Source organism: Aplidium turbinatum, chromosome 17, assembly GCF_918807975.1.
Source record: "Aplidium turbinatum chromosome 17, kaAplTurb1.1, whole genome shotgun sequence".
Taxonomy (NCBI): Eukaryota; Metazoa; Chordata; class Ascidiacea; order Aplousobranchia; family Polyclinidae; genus Aplidium; species Aplidium turbinatum.
The window spans coordinates 1422853-1445060 of NC_137488.1; the positions used below are offsets into that span (position 1 = coordinate 1422853).

Sequence of the window (22208 nt, forward strand, 5' to 3'; positions counted from 1 at the left end):
TGTAGGCATATATCATTTTCTCAATAAATTTGGATGTTTATGTCATTTGGAGCAAAGTTGTTTGCTTGGTTGAAAGAATCTGAAATCAATGCCTTGTTTTTGTAACGTATCGCAACGTAACCTATCAGTCAGCCGCTTTTGAGCCTTTTTGTTTTCGAATACATTTCCGTGACAAAAGATTGGCTTTTGTAATAACGCCATCAACCGCGAAGTTGCATTCTCTGACTGCATCTAAAACGCGATACCATACTCAGCAATTTTTCTAAAAAATTGTTGTACGAAATACATATCTGACAAAATAAGGGAAATATGTTGAATTGAATTATTTTTTATACGGATTGTTTTCCTTGTCTCCTAAAAGTAACTAAAAAAAAATAAAAACGATTTTTATCGTTTGGCATAAAAATATGATATTGAGGTTCACCTTGGTTTGCATGATGAAAAATGAAAATCATAACAAACAATTGCTCGAAGTGATTTTCACAGCTATTTGATCCTTAGCGATGATATCAATTGTAATTTCTATTACATGAAAACTGTTCAAACTATTTTTTTTAAAACTGTGGTTGATTCAAGAATATAATACTTTGTAAATATAACTTACTTCATTTTTGTGTTTTTACTTCGACTTTTTCACAAGCAAGACTTTACACAAACCAACTTCAGTGTGAGCCTACCCAGTAATGTCAATAAGTTATTTGCAACGTGAGTCAATTGACCAGAGTAGCCTCAGTGGACCAGAAAGCTGTGGCCAAAACTTGATTACTTTTATCACAAGGTTTGCACATAGGGAACAGCAATCTATTTGTTTCAAATCAGCAAATCACTTTTTGTCATTGGTTCAACGTCTGAACTAATATACAACAAAATTGGTTTTCTGGGTCTTTGGTTCGGAAAAACATCATTATGATGTATTGTTACGTGGTCTATCAGCCAGCAGTAGTTTATGCGCCTTTTGTTTTTGGTTATGTATTACAAAAGATGGCTTCTGCAGTAATGCCGTCAACCGCAAACTGCATCTAAAATGTTATTTCAAAATTTGAAGAGAAAGAAATCTTCTAATGCGTAAGAAATAGCTTGACACAAAATGCATGTCCAACAAATTAGAAAAACATGTAGAAAACCTTATCTTGCAAATCTAGTTGACAACATAAAAAAGCCGTTTCAATCGCTTAGACACAAACGTGCATTTTCAAAATATCAAAAACCTTCAATTTTGCCGAAGAAAAAAGTCAAAATTTTAGTGATTTTTTTGTATGATAATAACAATCAGCCTAAAAAAGATTTTTTTTGCAAGATTTGATATCTTGCTAAATGTATTTATTTTTCCTATCGTTATGCCACGACTTTGAGTTTGTCACGCAGAACGGGAGTTCCCTTTGGCAATGTACAAACGACCTTTTCTATAGCCTACCAATACGATTTGACTAAACGATTATTATCACTTCACTTTATCAAAATTGTTGCAAAATTATTTCATTCAAAGTGATCATTGTTGGTAGGTATGGAAACAAATCAGTTTTGTAATGCATCGTGACATAGTTTATCAGTCAGGAGTTTTAGACACTTTTTGTTTTTGAAGAGCATGAAGGTCCAAGTTGGAACGAGCTCCTATCGAAGCAAGTAACTACCTTTGGATAGGTTGTTGTTCAAACACCATGTGACACCAATAGGCTACCTTACTTTTCTGTATCAACCGCTAGCTAGAAAGCAAATCAGATACTTTTTACATCGATTCAACGTCTCTAGACGTTGAAACAATGTTAAAAACAAATAAATAGCTCCCTGGGATGTGCTGTAAACTGCAAAGTGTTTCTTGATCATGTATAACCAAATTGGACAGTATGAGTGTGAAAAGAAAACTGAACTGAACACAATTGTTACAAATAAAATGTTTACTAAAGCTCATTGCTTGATTTAGTTTTAATATCAAGCGATGACAGTACATTTGAAAATGTGTAGACTATAACATATGGCTCAAAAATGACTTGAAACAGTTTATTTTGTGGTGATTTTGTCTCATTCTCTGCAAATGTTGAGACAAAGCGAAAGATTTTTGCAATGCCTCGGGCAAAACAACAAGCAAACGCAAGTCAGACGCCAATTACGATTTCATTGAAGCGTGGACGACGTCCACGCGAAAGAGATTAAAATCCAACACAATAGAATTATCCCGTCACACTCAATTATAAAGTAATTAAGAAACGATTTCTCAAGTCAAATAAAAAAATATGACCAACCATCAAATTATTTGATTTTTCAAGTTACGCTGTTGAACAAATTGCAAAAGATTGTCGATGCTATGTTGTCAGATAAATTATCTGCATCATGTGAAAATTTGATTGATCTATTTTGCGTAGTTTTTGAGTTACACGAGCTGAAAGTGATAGTGTCGAACCGACCCCCCCCTCCGCAAGTCAACTGGCTAAAATACGTCACAGGAAATAGGGTTAAACTAGTTTTTTCTTACTAACTAATAACTAATTACTACTGGCTGTAGGCTAGCCTTATAGTCTTGGAAGAAAATGTCATTAGTAGGCTACAGCCCTTATATTATGGTGGGCGCCAGACTATGGAAATCTCTGAAAAGGGGCGCTGGGGAAAAAAAGGTTAAGAACCACTGATCTAGATCGAACAAGCGATCTCAGCAGTTGCAGATGGCTTGCATCCTTGCACAGTTTGACGAGAAATTACATCATAGGCTAAAGCTTTTCTTGTAAACAATGTATTAACATCTGTAAATTCAATTTGAAAGGTTGAAACCCCCCTCCCTTGGCTACGCCACTGGTGCAAGACATGCAAGACAGTGGTATATTATTTAATTTCTCTTGTTTTCTACCAGGGCTGGAAAAAATGTTTAGCTTCCCGGGAATCTGTTTTTTAGAGAAAAAATTTCCCGCGGCTTACAATCACGATAATGAGAACCTTATATTTTACTGATTTCGGGGGGCTGACGTAAACCTTAAAAGTCATGTCGACATATTCTTGATGCCCTCCTTATCGAAAATTGTTCTTTGTAATACCGCTTTGAAGGAGGATTACGAGTTACGACTATGAACAAAAGAATAAATTTTAAACTTCATTTTGAATTGAAAAGACATGACGTAATGTCTTCCAACCTTAGTTATATATTTTTTCATTACGTAACGTCTTGTAGGAATAAATTGAAAATCAGTATGATCACTCAAAATGAAAGCAATGGGACTACGAATCCTCACTAAACCAATCAATCAATGGTCTTGTTGTACCGAAGATGACACCTTATATTTTACTGATCTCCAGAGCTGACGTAAACCTTAAGGCATAGATCTGTTGACTCAAAGCAAACCCTTTGAAGGTTGGGGGGGGAGGGGGCTGTCAATTCAACTTTTTTGTGTCAACAGTTGTATCTCTAAAACCACTGAGGCTGCGACTACGAGATTTCTTGACTTTTTCTAACTTTTATGTGCTTTTATCCACCTCTATTGAGCTGAAATTTTGAGCGAATAAAGGTTATAAATTGAAAGATATAAGGCATTTCTCAGCACATTCTCTGAAATATTTCATATTCTATTGTGAAACAGTTTCCCACCAGCTGGATGAAAGTAATTAATTTGGCCCATGTCTCGTTAATCCTAACTGTTTCACAGCGTGAAGGGCATTGGCTGCATGGAAAATAATGTAAAAAAAAATTAATCACAACATTACAATGCACGTTCTTCATTACACTACTAAAAAATAATGTGTAAACTCACGCTACAAATTACACTCATAAGTGACCTCAACATTTCAACGTAGGCTATATGAGCAGTTCTAAAATTCACATAGTTTTAATTTTCGGATATGCTCAGCGTGAATAATTTTACAAAGTGAATCGCAAATTTTGAAACCTTGCCAAAATAACAGAGATATCACTCCTAAAGCATAAGAAGAATCGACAGCCCCCCCCCCCCCCCAAACTGAGCAAGACTCCAGGAGCCCAACCTTCTAAGGGTTAAAAGTCATGTCGAATTCTTGATGCCCCCCTTATCGAAAATTGTTGCTTGTAGTACCGCTTTGAAGGTGGATTACGAGTTACGACTATGAACAAAAGAATAAATTTTAAACTTCAATTTGTATTGAAAATACATGACGTGATGTCTTCCAACCTTATCACATTTTTTTCATTACGTAATATTTACCACCACCAAACCACTTTTGACGATCGAATTTGTTAATTTATTATTCGGTAAAATGTTTAGATGATATCACGTCATTACGCCGAATTGAGATATAATTTCATTTATGACGTCGTATGGATGAAAAACTTTTACAAGTTTTATATTCTGCTGAGATAAAAAAAGAAACATAATTAATGATAAATATTGGAGAAATTGAGTCTCCTTTTACAACTTAAGAATTGAACAACTCAAAACTGCTGAAACAAAACGTTTTGTTTAAGTGAAAGAATCACTGCAAGCAACCAATGCCAAAATGCGCGCGGAAGAAGTCATGGGAGTGTGAGGTATCAAAAATTTAACAGGTTGTTATTTTTCTACATCAATGTGACGTTAGTTAAAACTTTAAAAAGTCTATATCTTTGCTTCCGCAGAAAATCTTTTTATCTACTGTACAATTTAGTCATCAAGGTTTTCCATACTTTTTTTTAAAGAGAGAGCTTTTACCCCCCCCCCCCCCCCCCCTGCAACTTGAGTTGACTTACTTGAGGTTGGGATCCAAATATTAAAAAAAAATATACTAATATGTATTAATAAAAAAAAAAATTAAAAAGATAATGCCCAAAATATTGGGGGGGCAGCTGCCCCGCCTGCCCCCCCTGCCGGCGCCACTGAGTATATAGTATACGGTAATCCGGACTCGTTTCTGCCTCGTACCGACCGTATTTTAGCTAATTTTACGTCTAGTGTCGCAGCACTGCCTAGAAGAAAAAGGGGGTCTCGGCAAGCCATGTCTCGCTATAAGACTGAGTTTTACAAATACATATAACAAATTTTGCAAAGCACACCAAATGGCCTGGACATTTCCATTAAAAAATTATTATTTATTCTATTGAATCATCTCAATATGAATATCCAAAGTACCAAAAAAGATTCATGGTTCAATAGATGTATTGAAAACTACAATGTTCTCAAAAGAATACTAAAATTACGATAAATGTTTGCCCAAAGAACAAAATATTCAACAAGGTTTTACACAAGGTTCCACATTTCTGTTGCCATGCCTTCATGGCAAGCAAACAGTGAGTTTGCTTGAATGTGATTCATAGCATAAGATTTAAATTCTCCAGCATCAAAATCAATTATTTCTGTATAGTCACTGTCTAAGAATGTATTGGTATCACTATCATCTAATTCCAAGCTTAAAATGCTTGCAGCAGCTTTTGCAATCTCTGGTGAATAGTGATGAACAATGCACTCTATCTCCCACAATGAGCTCTCTGCAGCTCGACATTTCGCGGGATCGGGTTCCATGCACAAAAACACATCCTCCTCAATGCAACCATTCTGGTTGATTTGGTGCAATAAATGACCAAGATCGGGGTGTTGCAGTAGCAACTTAGATATTAAACCAAGCATTACCAGTATACAATGAGGCGGGGCAACAAGTAAAAGCCTTGAAAGCTTTTTAACAAACGCAGCCACTAGATAAATAGGAAGATGAGTAGATGATAAAAAAACTTGCAACAAATTGAAAAATCGAGCTTTGTACTTTTTCTCAAATATTCTAGGATGAAGCATACTATACAAGTTTACGTAAAAATCTGGGTACTCCAGGTTGTGCTCATTCATTAAAACGAATAAACCATGCAAACCAAGAAGAGCAAGACCACCACCACATCTGAATGAACGAATTAAAAAGTCAGCCAACAATCTAGGTTTTGAAAAGTTGGGTATGAGAGTTGAGTGCAGCATTATCAAAATACGCTTGTGAATCACTGAAGAAAAAGACAATTTTATAACTTCAAGCCAAGCTCGACTAAAAACTTTGCGTTGCTCAATAACAGAAAATACGTCAGTTTTGCACGACAAAGAATTAAAGTTTTCTAAAAGAATAGAATTTTTTAACTGCGTGTCAGCTGATGGCATGCAAGATGACAAGCATTCAAGAAGAGTCAAGACTAGTTCAATGATGTGATCCTTTCCTTTATCTATTTTACAAACTATTGTTGGTAATACCTTCAAAGCAAAATATCTCATGTCATCAAACTTTATGTATGGCTGGAAATGGTTAATCAACTCAAATCTTCCTTCCAACAAAATCGTTTTTAACAATGCATGTAATTCAGTCTCAGCAAACAGCATCTCATCTTTTTTTGATTTGGATTTGTTTAAAAAACATGACTTTTGCTTTATAAGCTCCATGCAATTTTTAATTACAGCAGGTTTATTATCAGCAGACAATGCAGGCAAGCATTGCAATATAGCAGAAAAGCATTCTGAATATTGTTCACTAACCCATGCCTTGTATTGCTCAACAGAAGATAAGGCATGACTAGAATCAACATCAAATTTGATATCATCATGAGAAATTAAGTTCTGAAAAATCTTCACAGCTCCATTTGAAGAAGCAACAATCCAACTTTCTTCTTCTTGTGGTTTGATGTAGCTGATAATGGAAACTAATTCATTTGCATTTTTACGGCTTTCCAACACTTTCCGGACCAAATCATCAATCTTGATATTAGCCATTGACAAAATTGTAAAAATTAACTTTCAACACTCCACTGTTGCTATTGGTATTCTGAAAGCATCAGGAAAAACATGTAACATTAACACTAGTAGGGGGGCGGGTGGAGGTAATTTTAATTTGAACTTACCCCTGACTTTAGGATCCAGCAGTATGTTTTAAGAGCTCTGGTATAATTCTTTTGAAATTAAATTTCAATTCAAAACCCCCCTCCACTAGTCCGCTACCTTGAAAAGTTCCCTAATAGAGTACGCTATTGAATACTGAGGTCAGATAGGTGCCTGATAGTCTGATTAACTGCCGTACGCTGAATTAGTATGAACCCTCAGCACTCAGTATTTCACTGAGGTTGACCATAAAAGCACCATTTCAATTTTCAAATGCATTTAAATTAAACTTAGCCAGGGCTAACAGAGATTGTGATGGCTTTTCATAGATGAGTAAGCAACATCAACACTTTACCAATAACATATTCAAAAAGAGCCCAAGAAACATGGGCTCTATCCAAGGGGGGGGGGGGGGGGGGTGAGGGGTGATCACCCCCACTAATTGAAGTGGAGGGGTGATCAATGCAAAATCACCCTCCCCCCACTTATTTGGCTTTGAAAAGGTTTTGTGATATTTTATTGATTAAATTTTGAAAAATATATTTTCGCTGTTAGCACATTTTGAATTTTTTATCAATATGAATATATATTTCATTTCAATATGATTTTTTAGTTTGGCAACCCTGAACTACGAGCCAGGCGTTTACACTGCGTTTTAACTTAGTTTGCTTGGTAGCCACTTTAACAAGAAAAAATTCTGCCACTGCAAATGACTAGAATGACACCGCCAACCAATCAGAACATGTTATAAGAGGCTACCATCCAATTGTGACCTTTCTCGCACTTAGCCAGAGAGTTAATCTTTGTTTTGAACTTTATTTGGTAATTACAGAAGAAAAAAGAGCAATAGCAGTTGTGAGAATCGAACCCACGTCAATGAAATGACTACTTTCTAACCCTTACCCCTAAAAAGCCAACCAGCTGCCAACTTAGTCGGCAGCAGCCGTGGCCGAGTGGTTAGCGCATTGGGCTTGCAGTCGAGAGCCTGCATGTTCGACTCCACCCCCCCTCCCCCCGCACTTGCTGTTGTTTCTCTGGGGAAGAAACTTCACTATAAGTATAATTGCCTCTACCCAGTGATCGATTTCGAGTAATGGGTAGTACCAAATTTAAGCCATTAGTACTAAGTAGAGTAGACAACCGGAAACAGACATTGCCGTCGGCTGCAGCGTGGGTCAGGTGTACGTCAGAAGGCGTACACCGATGCATAGCGCTCAAGTCCGCTTTCTCGCAATGCAGGGTAAAAATATGAAAAACAAATAAACAAACAGCTGATAGAAAATCCAGCACTTGATTTGCTTTGTATCATCTTCTTTTCGCCCTTTTTCACGTCACAGAAAACGTAGTTTATGATTGGTTCGAGTTTTCATTTGCAGTGCTAGAATTATGTCTTGTTAAGTGACTACCAGTTTGCTTACCCAAAAATGCCTTTTCCGAAACATACTTTGTGAAACGACTTGGAAACCCTATGCTTCGATCAGAAAGAAGCTGATGCTGCAATGGGAGGTCTGGGGGGCGCAGCCCCCCAGAAGTTGAAATGACTATGACGATTTTAGCCCATTGTCCAAAAATCCCCCCCGAATTCTAAAAGTGGATAAAGCCCCTGTCAAGAAACCACCTCCCACCATACCAATAAATAAAATGCCAGCCAAGGGAGGAAAAAGCGCTAACCTAGAACCGTAACCTATTCTGCCGTCCCAAGGTAAAGCGCCGTAACTACAGATTTTTGATTTTTCAACTTTTTAATGTTAAACGCTTCGCAAAGACTATATTTTTTTTCCAGCAAAGACTCAACAGCGTAACTGCAGTAGTTTGCGAGCTATTTGCTGGTCAAAACGACGTAACTGCAAATAAAGATCATCCATGCAAAGCCAAAACGATGTAACTGCCAGTTACGTCGTTTCGGCTTTGCATGGTAACTGCCAGTTACGTCGTTTTACCATAGAATCCAGAGCAAATAATCTCAGTTACGTTGATTTACAATAGAATCTAGAGTTAATCCCAAATTTTCAATGGGATGCCAGTCTCTGCCAAACAGCGCCAGCTGTTTCGCTCGTGTTGCAAAGACAATTACGTAGCAAAATAATGACCTAATTTTGTAGATAAAATTCTTATTAGCTTCTGAAGCTTCTCAAGTGAAAACATTAGCACAGAAGCTGCAGAGTCAGCACGCAACAAAATATTAACCTCATTTTGTAGATAAACTTCTTATTAGCTTGTGAAGTGAAAACATTTTATCTACAAAATGAGGTTAATATTTTGTTGCGTGTTGACTCTGCAGCTTCTGTACCCAAACACTCTTCATAAAGCGTCTTGTACTCTTGTAGCATCCTTTTAGTGAACAGAATCAGCAGTTAGCTTTTACGCAGCTACAAGTTAAACGCGAATAATGGCAAAAAAATCGACTTGCATGAAGTTGTGAAAACGCTTATGAATGATTCTGAGGACGATAACGCTAACGACAGAGACTACATGGTGACATACTAAGCAAGCTATGCCCGCTTATGCCGGAAAATCGACCACAATTTTGGGAACAGCTACCCACCAACGACAACTCATTTGACTTAATTGATGTTGACTAAAGAAACTGCATTGTATTTGAACCATATTGCATGTTTTGTGTGTGAATTCAATGCATTTCGTCAGATACGCCGGTTTGCCTTTGCAGCACTGTCAGAAACACAATCAGGTTTACAAAGGTAAAGCGACGTAACTACACTAATTATCTTAATTAGCGAAAATTAGGACAGCAATCAATGTTTTTGTTCCCATTGAAACAAAAAGTAGACAAGGTCTTTTAGTTAGAAGCATCAAATGTTGAATTGCGATTAAAATGTCGTTATGGTTTACGATTAACTTTAAAGTGCTTTTTCTCGGTTTTAACTTTTCTGTAGTTACGTCGCTTTACCTTTAGACGGCAGTATTGTAATTGAAATATGTTGCAGCGTGACAAAGATGTACAGAGTCTAGTTTTTTGGACTGGTTGGTTTTGAATCTTTATCCGCGAACTGACAAAGCCTTGATAGGTTATTCCACTGGTAGCTTGGCATACTTGTAGACAGAAGCTCGACAGAGACGCAGGACCGGTTACCGAGATTGGATCTTGCTTTTGCCAAGAATTTCAGACTCCAGCAAACAGCAAAACTCTCAGCTCAAAAATACTCCGAGACTCTGGTTGTTCCTGTACACTAGGGTGGTTCAAAATGATTGACTTTTGAAATGCTTTTGGGCTACCCTTCAAAAAATTCCCAGTTGCTGAAAATATATTTGAAAAATACTTCTGTGTAGGGGTGGCCCATGGCTCCCAAAAATTTAACTTTTTTGACGAAAACTAAAGATTTCAAATGGCCGTAATATGAAAAATATTGATGCAAATATTTAAGTGTTGGGGTTCATTTTCATAACCATAGTGCGCACTGTCGTTTGGTGCAGAGAAACAGTTTAAAATATGTTATTTTTAAAGATTCAACAATTAGATCAGAATTCTTGACAATCTGGTCTACCAGTATAATAATATATTCTGTTTTGCCACAATTGTACAGTAGGGTGGCTCGTTTTTGAACTTTTTTTTTTAATTCTCTCGGGGTAGTGGGGAAATGGTGCCAATGAGTGAGAAAATGCTCATGACAAAATTTGAGATTCGCAACAAATTGTCTTCAGCCTCCTCATGGGGCCCAAAAATCGAAAAACGGGGTCAAAAACGAAGTTTTTTCCAAAAATATTTTTAGTTTGGGTAGATACAATATTGTTTAGATATATCTAATTAACCTAAGAAAAAAAATTGGAGTCATTTGAACTATTCCTTCAGCTTCCACACAGCTTCTGAAAATTTCCATTTTGCTGAAAATTTTGCATTTTTGTGGGTGGTTACATAATACATAATTGCGTTAGACATTTTGTCAACTATGAAACGTCATTGTATTTCTCTTTATAGACCTGCCCTGAGCTGTTGTGTCATTCTTTTAATGAAATTGGGTTAATTTGGTAAGAAAAAGTTACTCGTACGTCTTTTATTTGAATTTACGTCACTGACAAAGTTTGTAGTTATGTAACCACAAACAAAAATGCGAAATTTTTAGCAAATTGTACAGGGTCCACGTCTTTTAGGCGCAAACAGTTATGCGCCCGTCAAATAGCCACGCACACTGTGACGTCACGATATTTAGGTGCGGAGCACTGTGGCGCCCCTTCATTTAGGTGCTATTCCTAGTAAAGTCTGCAGATTGTATCAGCTTGGCAGGTAGGGCAATGCTTTTCACATCCATCTTTAGCTACTTTCTATATCTTCACCAAGAAGAGAGACACACCATTTCAGAGGTAGCAATACTACCGAAAATTTGATGCTTCTTCACTGTTACAAAAACCAAGGAAAAAAGAAATGGTAACGCTTTCTCTATTAGCAAGTTTTGACCATGCGGAATGTTTCAGATAGAGTTGCTTTGTATATAGTCAGTGAAATTGCTTGCTTGCCTGTCCTTGCAGACATTGAGCCAACTACACTATGGTGCCATATTTTGATCGTCATTATGCACAGAGTTGTTGTGACGTTATAAAAAACTTAATTCAACTGCTGAATCATTTTTAGAAGCTTACAATTCTCAATCGCAAAGCAATGAAACTGTCAAAAGCTGATGTACATTGTACAATGGGTGCAACCTATTTCGTCACCTGAAAACATCAAGAAAAAAAACAAAACAACATCTGGGGCCAAAGTTGCTGATTGGAGTTGCTGCAAACATTTCAAAAATTTTCCATTGAAAAGATCGAGAGAAAAAATACAGAAGCGCCGAAGTCACTGAATGGAGTTGCCATTGCCAAAACAGTTGACCGTATGGATGCAGTCCTCGAAATTAGCGGCGGCACTCGGCAATTGCCGTGGTAAATGCCGCCGTAAACGTTATCATGGCCATTCTGCTACAGCAATAAAAATGCCGCAGCAAAATGAGCACCTAATTAGGACAAAAATTGTTCAAAATTTCTTTCTGTGTTATTTACTCGCAGCGGGAGTTTAATCAGCAGAAACATTGTACCAAGACCTCACCTCGGACCACTTTACTTGCTGTGAACACTCACGCAGTCTTCGAAAATATTATATTTTATAGCATATTTTTACTAGGCAAAAACTTTGCCGAGGCCAAACGGCAAAAGTTGAAATTGCGTCAGCAATTGCTGTGAACGTTTATTACGACAAAATTGTACCAAAACATGTAAAATGACAAAGGAAAAATATACTAGAGTAGTCGATCACGACCGCATCGTTTGATTTGTTGTGGTGTAATAATACTAAAAGTAGCGATAAAGCGAGCAACGCAATACGCACGCTGTTACGTTAATTCACGTCAAATAACTCAGGGGGAAAGTAAGTTAATTTTGGGTTGAGTTAACGTTCGAGTCAGCACAAATTGATATAATTTTCCCGGCGGGTTATATTGCGCACCCAGACAGCAAAACCATCATTTCTACATCGATTCAACGTCTACAGACGCAAAACCAATCTAAAAAATAACGAATTTTAATGCCTGGGTAACAACAATGCCCAAGAAGAAATTTACGTTTGTTTTTCGACATCTAGCGACGTTGAACCATCATAAAATAACGTTAATTGCTCAAACAGGTACCTGTAACAAATTATTAGCTCCCTGCGAAAAGATTGGCTCGATTCACGTATACACTAACATAATTTCGGCACAATTGGGATACTGCGTGCGAGCAACACAAAGTCTGTTGGATAAAGAACTAGTCAGAATCAGAATCATCAGATGCTATATCGGAGGATGAGGTTGTCGCGTCGTCACTGAAATAATTAATTGAAGACGCAAAACTGCCCGTTTGTGAACGCGCGATGCCATATAATCGGAAGCATTATTTTACTGCCGAAGAACCATTTATCCAATTTTGTTCTACTTTTTTAACTTGACCCCGTAGCTTTTCTAATTCCGATTTGTTTCCGTCATAAAATTCTTTATAAATTTTGCAAAATACCACACTAACTTTTCCTTCTGTTCCCTCTATTTGATAACCTATAGCAGGTAAATTCCACTTTTTAACTGTATCTTCTTTCACGATGATTTATATTCGCAACGACACCGGTAAACAATAAGCATTCAATCAAAGAATAACTTTTTCGTAACAATTAAGCCAGTATTTACAAGGTTGCAAACTTTTTACAGTTCACAAGAGCATTGTCAGCGCATAAAATAGCTTGCGTGATGCTCTCCGCTACCGCCGTATGAATCACGAAGAATAAGCGCATACAATTTCGTTTGTTTAAACTTTAAAGCATACTGCAATTGCCACCGCAATCCAAGGTTTGCTGATTTGGCGACGGCAATGTTTTTGCCGTCGTAGATGGAAGCTAATTTCGAGGGCTGTGGATGCAACCTATTTCGTCACCTGAACGCTTAATTATCTAGAAATAATAGTTGATAAACCGAACCTTACTTTCTTCCTCTCAATGCTAGACTGCTGTTATGATATATTATGGGTGCAACCTAGTTCGTACCCTGAACAGTTCGTACCCTCAGTTCGTACCCTGAAAAGATCGAGAGAAAAACTAAAAAAGCCGAAGTCGCTGATCGCAGTTTAATAACACAAAAAGCCGAAGTCGCTGATCGGAGTTTCCGCAAACAAACTCGAGGGTTAGGGCTAGCGGAAACTGCGGAAAAATATTTGTGGAAACTGCGATCAGCGAGGGTTAGAGAGCATAGATTACTCTATGGTTAGAGACGAGTTAGGGTAAAGGTTAGAGGATTAGGGTTAGAGTTAGCGAAAACTGCAAACTGCGGAAAAATATTTGTGGAAACTGCGAGGGTTAGGGTTAGAGAGCAAAGATTATGTACTCTATGGTTAGAGTTAAGGTAAAGGTTAGAGGAAACTGCGGTTAGCGGAAACTACGGAAAAATGTTTGCGGAAACTGCGATCAGCGAGGGTTAGGGTTAGAGCATAGATTAGAGCATTGGTTAGAGTTAGCGGAAACTGCGGAAAAATGTTTGCGGAAACTGCGATGAGCGAGGGTTAGGGTTACGGTTAGCGGAAACTGTGATCAGCGACTTCGGCTTTGTGTTATCTTTCTGTTGATCTTTTCAGGGAGAAAATTTTAAAATGTTTGCGGAAACGGCGATCAGCAACTTCCAATTTTTTAAATTTTTTCTCTCTATCTTTTCAGGGTACGAACTGTTCAGGATACGAACTAGGTTGCATCCATATATTATTACCAGTAAATCTAAATTAATTATTAGAGTTGATAATATTTAAATCCAATTAAGGGTCAGGGAATTCCAATCAGCAACTTCACCTTTGTTCTATTTTTTCACTCGATCTTTTCAGGGAACGAAATAGGTTGCATCTACAATGGGTGCAACCTATGCATACAAAATATGTTGCATCGATGTACAAGTCTCACCCCTGGTAAAAAAAATACCACAACGTCATACACAGGAATCGACCTAACATATATATTATATATATAGGGTGAAACTACTTTACCTTTGCTTTACTGTTTACACACTTTAAGTCTTCGACCCATGTGTCTTGGTTGATTCCTGTCTATGACCTCATGGTATTTTATACCCAGGCGGAGACTTGTGCTTGTACACCAGCCCCAAATGTTGCAGTGGCACACAGTAATAAGAATTACTACTTGGTAGAAAATCGTGGTGACAGTTTTTTTTTCTTCTACAAACAGAACTACCAGTATAGGAAATTTGGAGCTGGTATACAAGCAGGGTTGAGAAAAACCTGGGTTTTATTAAAAAAGCCCAACCCGCATGTTTTTTTTTTTTAAAACCCGAGTTTTTTTGGGTTTTATTTAAAAAAGATGCAAAAAAGGTAGATTCATGCTTATTTTACCTCAAATACTACTTTTTACCAATGAAGTGCCTCTCACTCACAGTACATGCTGGCATAACTCAATAAAATAATGTACTAGAGCTGTTTAACTATGAGGCCTTCTTGCATAAATAAGTTTTAGTGTAGTACAAAGGGCCATTACTTGATTTTTGTGTACAGAAATATTCACTGTGTTTTCAATTTATCCTTGAAAATTTCCTTCACAATCACATCCTTAAAGTTTGTTTTAAGTATCTTGTAGGGGTGCAACCTAGTTCGTACCCTCAGTTCGTACCCTGAAAAGATCAAAAAAAAAAATTAAAAAAGCCGAAGTTGCTGATTGCAGTTTTATAGCACAAAGCCAAAGTCGCTGATCGGAGTTTCCGCTAACAACTCGAGGGTTAGGGCTAGCTGCGGATAGCGGAAAAATATTTGCGGAAACTGCGATCAGCAAGGGTTAGGGAGCATAGATTACTATATGGTTAGGGTGAAGGTTAGCGGAAACTGCGGAAAAATGTTTGTAGAAACTGCAATCAGCGAGGATTAGGGTTAGAGAGCATAGATTACTCGATTGTTAGAGTTAGGGTAAGCGGAAACTGCGGAAAAATGTTTGCGGAAACTGCTATCAGCAAGGGTTAGGGTTAAAGCATAGATTACTCTATGGTTAGAGTTAGGGTAAACGATAGTGGAAACTGCAGAAAAATGTTTGCGGAAACTGCGGTCAGCAAGGGTTAGGGCATAGATTAGGCTACTCTATGGTTAGAGTTAGGGTAAGGGTTAGCGGAAACTGCGGTTAGTGGGAACTACGAAAAAATGTTTGCAGAAACTGCAATCAGCGAAGGTTAGAGCGTAGATTAGTCTATAGCTAGGTTAACGGAAACTGCGGAATAATGTTTGCGGAAACTGCGATAAGCGAGGGTTAGCGTTAGGGTAAGGGTTAGCGGAAACTGCAATCAGCGACTTCGGCTTTGTGCTATCTTTCTCTCGATCTTTTCAGGGGGAAAATTTTTAAATGTTTGCGGAAACTGCGATCAGCGACTTCCGCTTTTTTTTTAAATTTTTTCTCTCGATCTTTTCAGGGTACGAACTGTTTAGTGTACAAACTACGTTGCATCCTATACAAGTCCCCCCCCCCCCCCCCTTGGGAACTCATGACAAAAAGGAATTGACCAAAACATGTGGATTGAAGTGTGTGAACAGTAAAGCAAAGGTAAAGTAGTTTCACCCTATATGTTTGCTCGAGTCCTGTCTTTGTCATGAGTTACCAGGGAGGGGGGGGGGGACTTGTATACCAGCTCCGAAAATTTATTTCAATCAATGGTTTATTTACCAGAAACAGTAGGCTAGCTAGGATACATGTTTGAAATACGCAAATTGATAAAACACTGTAAAAGTTTTCTTACTGATAGGGATACATAACTAAAATGTAAACTTGCTGAACTAAACTTCGTATTTTTTGTACAAAAAGAAACTACAAATCCACTCCATTTTCTGAAAACTCGGCAAACTCCGGCGCCATTGCCCACTTTACACCTTGTTCAACCATAGATATCTTAATCTATCTGCACTGTCTAAGTATCAAAGGATCGGTCAACAGTCTGAATATTTTATTCATATAAAATATTCAGACTGTTGACCGATCCTTTGATACTTAGACAGTGCAGATAGATCAAGTAGTAATGGACAAAGGATCGTCGCAGCACAGCAGCAGCTCAGGTAGTCAGGCACAGTGCTTCCACTTCTGACAATTGATAAATCCTCTTCAATTTCCTTTTTTGTCCTGAAAAATCCCTTTTTTCTCAGTCGGAAATCCTTCAAAATTTCCTTGGTAGGCGATGTTATTTTTGACGTTATTTGAGTTAAAAAAGGTGCCAATACAACTTTAAAGTTTTTAATCTCACCTAAGTTACGTTTTAACCTGAAAGAACAGAAAATCAATGAATTGAAGAAGTGGTACGGTAGGCTTCTCAAATTGCTGCAAAAAACAACACCTTGCAGGCAGTAGCATGGCTGATTTAGTTGACAAACCCAATCTAATACCATAAATTTGACATATTAATGTCCAGTGGGCAGTGGCATTATGGCAGGGAATATAAATAATACACCACACAACAAGTATCTCAACACATTCACACCTGCTGTAGTATTAACAGTTAACACCACATGATTACACCATAGGAGCACAGTAACACTCAGTTAATACTCTTAACACTCAGACTCAGTTATTGAAAACATTAGCCTACTAATTGTAAACAGTGAACACTGGCACTGCATACGGTATGTAGCCTAAGTGGTGAAAAAAAAAGAAGGCAAAATGAGCCAAATTACACTCATTTAGGCCACAGAGGAACAACAGTCATTGGAACAGACTGAATAGGTGATAATCTTGATACAAAATTAAACTTCTAAGACTGACTCTGCATCAGCGTTGCCCTTGCTGTTCATGAAATTTATTACCGACTGGTACTTCAAAAGTATGACCTGAATAAAGGTTGTCATTTTAGTTATTACAAGAAATTACACATATTTCATAACTTTATGAATCAGAACATACTGTTGAGTAGGCCTGCTATGGGATGGAATCTGAGCATCATTATATTTCAATGTCATTAGATTTAGTGTCATTATTTCTTTCGAACATTGCCGAGACCCCTACAGTGTTTCTTGCCGAATTAAAGTTAGCTTGATGCTTTTCTGTGGCAGCGTACCGAATTAACCCTGTTTTGGTACAGTACACAAAAGTGCCACATACTTTGCAATATGGTTTGCTGTCTTTATTCAATATCCAGCCTGAAAACCGCTTGTCAGTTTGCCATCCTTTAACAAATTTATTTTTGTATGCAGTTTTGGTTTTATTTGATGCACTAACTTTATCAACTCTACATCTTTTTTCTCTCTCTTCATCAGTAACATATTCACATTCATCTGAAGCTGATGAAAATTCAGGCCTACGCCTATTCATGCCAATTGTTTATAGCTCAATATGTCGAAGCAACGTTGTTTTACTAGAATAGTAGGCTACACATATTTTACAATAACATGGTTTACTTCCCTTGTTCACTGTCCAGCCAAAAAACTGCTTGTCAGTTAGTCGGTTCCGGGACATTTACCGTACCACCTGGAGTCCTGGACATCATTTACCAATTACGGTGCCGGTACCACTCTAATCTTTCCCACTCAGACTCCTAACTTCTCCCTAACACTGAAAATGTCCAGTAACGAATTACCGTATCCAATATCCATCCATTAATAAATTTATTTTTTGTGTCTAGTTTGGTTTTCCTTGATGTGCTAACTTGTTCAACTCTATAGGCTAGGCTATCTCTTTTTTCTCCTTGTCAGTAACATCTTCACAATCATCTGAGACCGATGAAAAACTTTAAGATACTAGGCCTATTCATGATACTGACTCGGTCTGACTGTGTACACTATACATATCGTACACAAAGCCTAGCTAGCTCTAGTATTATCACGCCATAATATATCAGCATAGGCTATAACTAACTTTTCTAAACCAGAAGGATACCACTAGCCTAAGCTTATCATGCCACTGTACGTCGAAGCTCGCTAAACTTTGTCATTGCTATTCAAATTCAACGGACTACCAAATTTTAACTAAAAGAATTAAAACTACAGTAACTCACTCACTAAACTTACATCTAAACTCCAATTCCCAAAACGCCAGAATAGAAATCAACCAAGCGAGAAGCGACGGAAAGGCGAGAATGGTTGAAAGAAGAGAGAATGAGAGGGTTTCCGGATGGCCAGTGGCGACGGAAACCAGCTGATCATCGTTGTTCCAGTCGTTTTTAGAACTTTTGAAAGGGAATATGAATAAAATTTTCTTTAAAATTGCTAAAAAGAACAAATCCCTTTTTAAGACAAAATTTCCTTGTAAAATTGTTAAAAATCCCTAAAAAATCCTTCTTTTCTTCAAATCCCTTTTTTATCCTTCGAAGCGTTGAAAAATCCCGATTTCGGGATAAAATCCTTCAAAGTGGAAGCACTGGTCAGGCAGATCTCCTCCCTCAGTTTAAAACTAGAGACCTTCAAAGACATAGATATCTTACATGTAAGATATCTATGGTTGAACCAAAAAAATATATTAAAAATAAAGTTGTTTTGCTGTGCCAAGTTTGAAGTCAATTCATACAGCCATAGCTACGCTGTTAGCCTTCAAACATCGTTACGCACCACTGAGTTGCATATCTATATGTAAGATATCTATGGTTCAACTCTATCACCTATAGGGTTGCCAGAGGGTAATTTTAAAAGCGCCCAAGCTTAAGCAAAAAGTAGCCCAAATATTTTTAAGGTTCTAAAATGGAGCCCAAAGTAGAGCCCAAGCAAAGAGATAGGCTATTATACAAAATTCTTGCAGAGCGCTTGATCATCATGTAGGGATTTTACGTGTCTGAAGCCCCTAGCGTAGGGTTTCCTTACTTAGTCCCCAGCGTAGGGTTTGGCTGTCTAATTGTCGTAATTTGTTTATAAAAATAAAAAAGATAATTTAAAAGGATATTGAGAGACTCTGAGTCTCTGTAGCGGACGCGTCGGTTAATACGTGCGCTCATATGCTGCCGTCCGTGCTGACGGCGACATTCCTGGGCAGAACAAGATTGTAGCTGGCAAGGAATGACCAGGACACGGTGGTCTTCACACTGTCTATTTAATAACTGGCTTGACAGCTATAATGCTTGACTACGAGATTGAATTCTCCAAGGCTCCGTCGTTTATTAATCGATCCACTATTTTCAGGAGAACAGAGATTTAAACATAGCGAACTAAGAACACCGAACTTTCAAAAAATAAAACTTCAACTTGCAGAAATCAAATAGCCAGCTTGGTTGCAAACAGAAAATACTAGCGAACTCTCTTGAATCGTCTCGAATAGTATAGTATAGTAAAGTCTAGTAAAGTTGAATAGTAAGGGTCTAGTTGAAGGATCATGGTTGCCGTTACTTAAAAAGCACTCTAGCTTAATTGGAAAGGCGCAATCTACAGGCATTGCCAATTCTACATACGATCATTTAACATTATATTACGGTGGATCCACTTATCGATGAAATACAGTGGTACTATGATTCAGGCACGGTACAAAGATTGATTACAAGATTGCATTCCGAACGTATGCGGTATTTGTTGATTCGAAACGAAGGTGCTAGAATTCCATATGACGTCAGTATGTGACGTGCGTTACGTCAGAGCTCTCGGGCGCCACATCTCTAATTAAAAAAGGATAATTTAGGCTTCTGGCTGTCTAGTCTAGGGGTATGACTTCCTACAAAAAGCAAACGAATTAAAAAGAATTAAACATTTTTTATTAAATCAAAGTTACAAATTCGGGAAATTGAAAAATATGTCTAACTAATTTAATTTATTGCAACCGGTGTCAGAATAGCGACATTCTCCAGTCGTGAATTTCACATTTCTAGTTCTGTCGTTGTTCAGTCTGTTCGCTTTGCAAGTCTATCTCTGAATGTTTTCATTTTTCAATTCCCCGCTTATTTCATAATATGGTACCTTTTTATCAGTAATAGCTTATCGTGAGAATTATGAACCGAACCCAGTTACACAATTATATCGCTTCAGAAATACAAATGCGGTGAACTAACTCCGTGAGAGCGGCATTTGTTAACAGGAAGCGTGGCCTAAATTCCTTGGGAACATTAGGTTTTGAATTTGCAGCGTTGATAAGCATTTTGCAATTCTGATAAGTTTCGGTTAAATGTTAAAATATAATTTTGTTAGTTAAAAACATGGTACATGTTACACACTTCCCTCCTTACGGCAAAATAACGGATAAATCATATTACGATAACTCGGTTATTGTTCCAGACAATTGTTCACATAATCAAACGTCATATAAAAACCGTTCAGGTCTACTGAAACTTAGCGTATTACGTCATGGAATTATTCCTAAAAAGTGTGCCAAAGTTGCACCATCGTTCATGGACTTGTGTCAAACCTGTTTAAACCTGTTTCAGTTTGAAACCTGTTTAAACATGAAATATTGCATCAGCCTCTGGAGCAGGTGTTTGGATGACTTCATAATTCTTTCATTATTGCGTCACACTGACTGCTGACGAGCCTTTGAGTTATCACAAATTTTTCTGATTCATTCGTGAAATGGTTGCTTGAAAGTTGGCCGCACATTTAACTGTTGGCTTAGTGCTTGCTAGCTGGACAAAAGTTCCGTCTTTTATCCAATTAATCTGTTCTGTAGTGACAGTTTTTAGTGGTGTACGGCGTTGCACCCCCTCGTTTTCGGTAGCCGCGGGCTAATTTTACAGAAATACAATTCTCGAATAGACGTTTCCTGAAGAGTGTTTCTTGTTCGGTCATTACATACAGACGAACGGATTTGGGAATCTTATGTTACAATTTTCTCACAAAGAGATTATGGTTTACCGCTGTGACCAGTTATACAAGATGCAAATAATATACGGGTGTAGCCTACAGATGTGTGGTTATAAGATATTTTACAACAAAATTAACAAATGTAGGCTAACAATTAGTAGGGGAAGACACATGACCCCCCTCCTTTCGTGGGATGAGGAGATTAATCGCACACATAAGCAAGTAGATGACACATACTGAACTTATTGAATTATACTGTAGCAGGGGTAACACTTGTTTATCATGAGAGATAAGGCGATGTCGTATGTTCCCTGGAAGCCCTTTTGGCTTGGTAGGCTACGATATACAATAATTGCAGGACTGTAATAGGCTACAGTAGTTGCGGTTACAGGGGTAACAGTCGTTTATCATAAGAGATAAGGCGATGTCGTATGTTCCCTGGAAGCCCTTTGGCTTAGGACGATATACACAAATTGCAGTCGTAGGGGTAACACTCATCATGAGAGATAAGGCGATGTCGTAATTCCCTGGGGTCCTTTTGGCTTAGGACGATATAGGCCTACAATAATTGCATGGCTGTAATACAGTAATTACGGTTGCAGGGGAAACAATTGTTTATCATACGAGATAAGGCGATGTCATAATTCCCTGGGAGCCATTTGGCGTATTTAGGTAAGACAGTAGTGGCTTAACTATAATGGGTTGGTACAGTTTTACCTCTTGTCCAGGAGGGATGCAGTTTCACCTCATGCTCAGGAGGATCTATGAGTTGGGTAGGCTACAGTTTTACCTCTTGCCCAGGAGGGATGCAGTTTCACCTCATGCTCAGGAGGAACTATGTTACGGCAGTTGTAACGTTGCTGCATCGTTCTTGAGTAAGTATTACAAATAGTTTTAAAATAAAATACACAAATATCGTAGGCTATATAGGCAGGTGAGTGTCCTTGACTGTTCATGCCCCGCATCCGGGGAGATAGGCGTGACACTCATAGAAGCAACCATAATAATAATAGAATAGCGGTGAGCTACGCGTGCGCGAAGGTTGTGCGAGACTGAGATGACGTTCATGAGAGTAATGTCTTTGAGGACCAGATATGCTATAGAGTTCGAGCATGTAGAGTTCGAGACTATGACAGCAGTGCTGATGAGCAGTTCAGTTTATGACTGTTGACAGATGATGAGCACGACATGAGGCCAGCTTGTAAATTCGCAAGCTGTAAAGCAGACGTCTTGGGCAGCTGAATGCTG

General features: G+C 38.0%; 1 protein-coding gene across 1 annotated transcript; it reads right to left on the reverse strand.

Annotated features, from left to right (window-relative positions):
* Positions 1 to 4944: 4944 nt before the first annotated feature.
* On the reverse strand, positions 4945 to 6714 carry LOC145786620 (nucleolar complex protein 4 homolog B-like). The gene has a single exon (XM_082598308.1). The coding sequence runs from the start codon at positions 6666 to 6668 to the stop codon at positions 5169 to 5171; it is 1500 nt and encodes a 499-aa protein (XP_082454434.1). The 5' UTR covers positions 6669 to 6714; the 3' UTR covers positions 4945 to 5168.
* Positions 6715 to 22208: the final 15494 nt, after the last annotated feature.

Excerpts from the sequence above, each read along its gene's own strand:
- LOC145786620 (XM_082598308.1), bottom strand. The coding sequence starts at position 6,668 with ATGGCTAATATCAAGATTGATGATTTGGTCCGGAAAGTGTTGGAAAGC.